At 43.7% G+C, this 5,657-nt stretch overlaps 1 protein-coding gene across 1 annotated transcript; it reads right to left on the bottom strand.

Annotated features, from left to right (window-relative positions):
• Positions 1-521: 521 nt before the first annotated feature.
• On the bottom strand, positions 522-1,832 carry tmem229a (transmembrane protein 229A). The gene has a single exon (XM_015042817.1). The coding sequence runs from the start codon at positions 1,657-1,659 to the stop codon at positions 559-561; it is 1,101 nt and encodes a 366-aa protein (XP_014898303.1). The 5' UTR covers positions 1,660-1,832; the 3' UTR covers positions 522-558.
• Positions 1,833-5,657: the final 3,825 nt, after the last annotated feature.

Below are 5,657 nucleotides of genomic sequence, written 5' to 3'. Positions count from 1 at the left end.
GGGGAATATCAGCATATACAAGGAAGAATCATTACTACAGAAGTGGCTGTTCAGAGTACTGTTATGGGAAAGTTTAGTGGAAGGTAAAAGTGTAGAAGCAACAAAAAGTCAATCCTGAAGCAACTTGGGCGTAGTCATTATATTGCATAGTACGCGGGCATACTTTGTATGTGTGATTTTTCTTTTTAAATTAGTTGTATATGATACCTTTCAAAGACTGAGTTCTTTCCATTAGTTGTAAACTGGAAAATACACCACTTCTACATTTTACTGTTTGTGACTTTTGAAAAGCTAAATTTTGGGAAGCCATTATTCTCAAAGTAAGCAAATGCTTCAGATTTTAAACCTGTCAATTAAAATGAGTTTCAGAGGGAGGCTCTGTAACTCACGTTTCTGAACGGAATTACAGAAACGTATGAACTTATTGAAGATGTTCCAAGTTGCTGAGATGAACCTGAATATTCTTCTTCTTCTTCTTCTTCTTCTTCTTCTTCTTCTTCTTCTTCTTCTTCTTCTTTTTAAATAGATCTGTTAGGAAACTGATTTGTTCATTGAGAGTTATTTTTTCTTCGATTCCAGTTGTCCGTTGACCTCTCCATTCTCCCCACTCACGCAGTCTGGGTCTTTGGTGCACCTTATTCTCAGCAGCACGTTAGACAGCACGTCCTGGTACAGACTCAGGATCAGCCAGCCCGGGAGGTACAGGAGGGTGATGAGTCCCATGAAGTTGTGCGGATAGTGGGAGTAATCCCAGGAGCAGGCGTCAAACTGCCTCAGCGTCAGCCCGCAGCAGAACTCCCAGGTGTAGATGAAGCAGATGTAGATGGGCAGGCGCCGCCAGGTCCCCCAGCCTCGCCCGAAGTGCAGGTGGAAGTAGAGCTTCTCCACCACGAAGCTGCAGCTGCCGTACATCAGGAAGGACCACAGGGACGTGTGGCCCCCGGTGGCCCTCACCCCTTTCTCCACCAGGTTGAACAGAGACGTGAACAACACCTCGTCCAGGAAACCGTGCATGCCGAAAAACAAGAACCGGGCGAACCCGGGAAGTCCGCCTGAAGGATGATGGTGATGGTGATGATGATGATGATGATGATCGGGACCGACGAGGCTCCTCCAGAGGTCGGCGCAGCGGGAGGTGGGCTGGTACTGCAGGTGCGCGAGCCCTCTATGGAACACCTGGGAGAAATACAAAGCCAGGATGTAGTGGACCACCAGCTGCGTCCCGGACACCACTCGCACCTGCTCGGTCAGAGTGTTGATGTTCCCGACGAGGATCTGCAGTCCGATGTAGACAGACGGGTAAAAGACCAGGTGGAACACCACGGGCCGACCTCGGAAGCACTTCTTCTGGGAGTAGATCTTCTCCAGTGCGAAGTGGGTCAGTGCGTGCATGATGCACAGATACGGAGAGGAGAAGCCCACCAGCTTAGGGTCCCGACTGGTTAGGAGCCCCTGCAGGGAGGAGAGCAGGACGTCCAGAGTCACGCCGTGCATGCCGTAGAGGTAGAGCCGCATCCATCTTGGCAGCTCTCGCAGCGACTCCCCGACGTCCCCCGTGTCTCCGGACGGTTCCTGTTGCCGGGGCGCAGCAGCTGTTTTTAGGCTGGTGCCACGCTCCCTGGAGCGGCTGCGATGACCTTCTCTCCACCGACTGGCCATGATCAGTCACTCACTGTGGAGAGACTATGTTGTCCTTTTCCCTGACATTGTTGTTTTTAATTTATTTTTCCGCTGAGTCCGCAAGGTGAAGCGAGAGATGCGGCAGCAGGCGGATGGTGCCTTTAGTGCAGCCCGGAAATACCAGCTCCCGGAAGGCTAACCGAGGCCCACCCCCGCGGAGTTATAAACAAACAAATGTTGTGTATAAATATGCTCTCCCCATTCAGTACAGCTCCAGTGAAATAATGAAGCCAACTTACCATGTCGATTTTCCATCAAATGCCTTTAGCAGGAGATAAGAAATTACACATTCGCAAACCGACATCAAAATTAGCCTAAAACTTAATTTGCATAACGTCAAAAATGATAGTTATGATAATTACGCAGTTCGAGCTGCAACTTCGGCCAAAACCGGCAATTACGTGATGCCGACGAAGTAAACATAACGGGGTAATACCCATTTCTAACCGGCATTTGAAGGCAGCATCTGGAGTCAGGACGTTCGACGCTGACGCAGTCCCGCTGCGACGTCGTGACGCCGCTGTAATTACAAGTCATTAATGATGATTACATGAGATTAGAGCCAGTAAGGATATGCCAAGCTGATCTACATCATCTCATTTCATTACAGCGCTAATTCAGATAGATAGGAACAACAATTGTTGAAAGAAGACCACAGAAGGTCACGTTTGCCACACGCCATGAAGGGGACTCGGCAAAACATGTAGAAGGAGGCGCTCCGATTAGCAACACTGAACTTGAACCTGAACACTTTGTCCCCATTGTTGGTGGCAGCATCATGCCAGCATCTTGCCTTCCCTTCGTGTCTCTGTTCATGTCAACAGGTGCTCGTAATAATAATAATAATAATAATAATAATAATAATAATAATAATAATAAGTCCAGTGATACATAAGATACAAGAGTGATACTGTCTGTCCAAATGGAGGGAAAATTTTCACTGTTGCAACATCAGTGTGTGTTGCTGAAAGCTTTCTGTGGTTATGTGTGAAGTAGAGCCTGTGAGAATAACACATGTATATGATTGTGTGCATTGTCACCTTAAGCTTCTTCTAAAGACGTTAATCCAAACGCTAATCCTTTGCACGGCCTCCAGCCATTCAGCCCAGTGAAAACAGAGGTGAGTCTTGCTCTCAATTCAACCAAACAGCCACAGAGGGGCGCTGTTGAGTGCTTAACCGACATGCAAACGGTCATAAAGTGGGAAACTGTCTATTTCAGGACAAAAATAAGCTCTGGTATGTGTGTGTATGTGTTAATGAAATATTGCAGCAGTTTTGTTTTTTGTGTGAGGAAACCAACACGAGCCTCTTATGAAATATCAGACACATCATTTCTTACTTCCTTTGCAGCGTGTTTTTTATTTAGATTTGCATATGTGTGTGGATGCCTTTATTAGTTTTCCTATTCAGTTTTTGCATATGTAACACAACATATGGTGTTTCTAAGTGCATTATCCTAGACTTCAGGAAACGTTTGCGACCTGCTGCAGACTCCTGGCACCGTGTTTCTGCAGTTGCATGTTTGACTGCATTCACACTCATGCAAAACAGAGATTCTATCAGCGGCCTTTGCGGGTTTTACTGAAAACAGAATGAATCAGCTTTGTTTACCGTGGTCTGAATCACAAAACCGAACTGCTACATGGTGACAGCAAGCCGACTGTGCTTTCTAAAAGTATCCATTTCGTCACCATCTAGTCATTTTCTTATTTCAACACAGTTGAAAGTGATACATAAGTTTTCAAACTATTTTACAAATAGATTTGCATCTGTATTCAATTTGGATTTTATACAAAGGTATGCATTACGTGCAGAGAGGGGCCGAATATTTGCAAATGTTTAGTTTCTCAAACTTGCAAAAAAAAAAAAAAGAAAAAAAGAAAACCTATATTACTTCCTCCCACTTTACAATTATGCACTTTGTTGACTTTGCCAATTCAAGCAAGTAAACACCAAAGTTTCTGGTTGTAAAGTGAGAAAATGTGCAAAGGTTGAAGAGGCATAAACACTTTTGAGAGTCACAGTGTAAGGAAATAATATTTATAGTTCAATAAAGAAAAACAAACAAACCCTTAGATCTCTTTGTCTATGCAACTTAATAAAAAAAATATATATAAAATTCATATTTGGAGCGAAACAGTCAGGTTTGATGTTTGAAGTCCTTCCTTTGTAGCGGCTCCTGCTTTGAAGTCACAGTTTAAATGCAGCAGAATTGAAAAGTTACACACAACGGGATCTCAAAGGGGAAGAAATTATGTTTTCTTCTGCTCACAAGTTTTTCAGAGTGAGCTCCCCCCCTCCCCCACTGTGCGATGTACATCAAAGACATGGCAAAATACATAAAAGAAACTAACTGCATGCGCCATGGAAAATGTCTGATAAACGATGTTGTCGTTTGCTAGTGGTGGTGGGAGACTTTAACCACACAGTCTGCAGGATTCACTCTGTTGGGGGGGCTACTTCAGTGATACAATTCCCGTTACAATTGTCACTGCTCACGGCCTTGTGTGAAAGAGCAGGAAACCTATAACTATGAACCCAGTAGTAGGGCGTAAGTGGTACAACTGTCCTGGTCTTACACATTTACATGTCAAAAAGCCATCATTTTCCAGACTGAAACTGTCACACTCCTTTGTGTTCTCAGCCAGTTTTTCAAGTTTAAAAACTGAACTTTAAAATCACATTTAAAGCACATATTCATCAGCTGTTGTGCTAATATGTTAAAATGGAAAGAAATATACTGGATGGATGGATGGATAGCTGAGCAGTTGATCGGATAAATGGCTGGATGAGCGGTTGGATGGACGGATGGAGGAGGGAAACTTTTTGACAGCGGAACAGAACGTACAGTATAGAAAGAACCTAGAAAAAGATTAATTCAAATTACAGTAGGTGGAGGAACCTGGAATCTGGCTTGGAAAACCCTCATATTAAAAAAAAAGATGTTATTCTTAGATTTGATAACTGTTAGAAGCATTAGTTTTTGTTAAAAAACAAAGTCTTGTGTTTGTGGGGCTGTCCACTGGATGGCAGCAATGTCACACTGCCTTTTTTCCTGCTTGGGTGGAACCCTTCCACATGAAAATATTAATTTACTAACACCAAAAACAACAACAACAACAACAACAAAAAACAACAGAATAATGATTTTGAACAGAGAAAAGTGCAATAACTGAGGACACTGTGAATGATATAATTGCATACAGTAACGACTACAGTGGCAAATGCTCCTCACAGTGTGCAGATCAAGATACTACCAAAGATTTCCTGCTCCAGTTATTTGTTGCCGTCACTGTTTTCTCAGACATTTCTAACAAACAGCAGAAACCGAAATCTACCAACTTTAGACGAGATCTAAGAAAAGCACGTACACCCAAAGTCCTGACAGAAGAGATAACTGGGAAAAAAATATTTTCCCGACATGCTGTTAATCCCGTCACATCTGCGAACGGCTATGAGATTAAGTTATGGGACGTTTGACGGATGCGATGCTTGACTGAGTCACACAGGAAATGAATGTGAATCCGCGGCTGTGTGTACTTAAAATGAGAACTAACCCCGCAACCCCCAGAAAATGTAATTTCAGAAGCCATTTCCCCCCCCATTTTGAGCTATTATTGAATAGACAGCCGGCCCTGCGCTCCCGTTTTGTCTCTCACGTTGGCAGCTTGGGCAGGGTAATGTGTCTATGACGTCCCAGAGCTTGTTGGTGAGCACCTAAGTGCATACAACGTTTGTCTTTTTTTTTTTTTTTTTTGAGTCTGCAGCTCTTTGAAGCCTGTTTTGTTTTCATTTTGTGCATTGTTCACCTTTAGATATTTTTCAAAAAAGATTTTAGTGCTGCACATTTAGAGAGTCAGTGTGAGTCTTTTTGCCCCTTCCTGAGCTGTGAGGAGAAAGAGATCGAGGGGATTGATTAGTCTAACTGACTGGGGGCTGAGGGGAGTTCACTGTGTTCCTGGGAGCAGTTAAGGT

This window comes from Poecilia latipinna, unplaced genomic scaffold (genome assembly GCF_001443285.1).
Source record: "Poecilia latipinna isolate Pla-1442-1.1 unplaced genomic scaffold, P_latipinna-1.0 Scaffold603, whole genome shotgun sequence".
In the NCBI taxonomy this organism is placed as follows: domain Eukaryota; kingdom Metazoa; phylum Chordata; class Actinopteri; order Cyprinodontiformes; family Poeciliidae; genus Poecilia; species Poecilia latipinna.
Note: the sequence above shows the minus strand (reverse complement) of the source record. Positions and strands in the feature narration are given on the sequence as shown.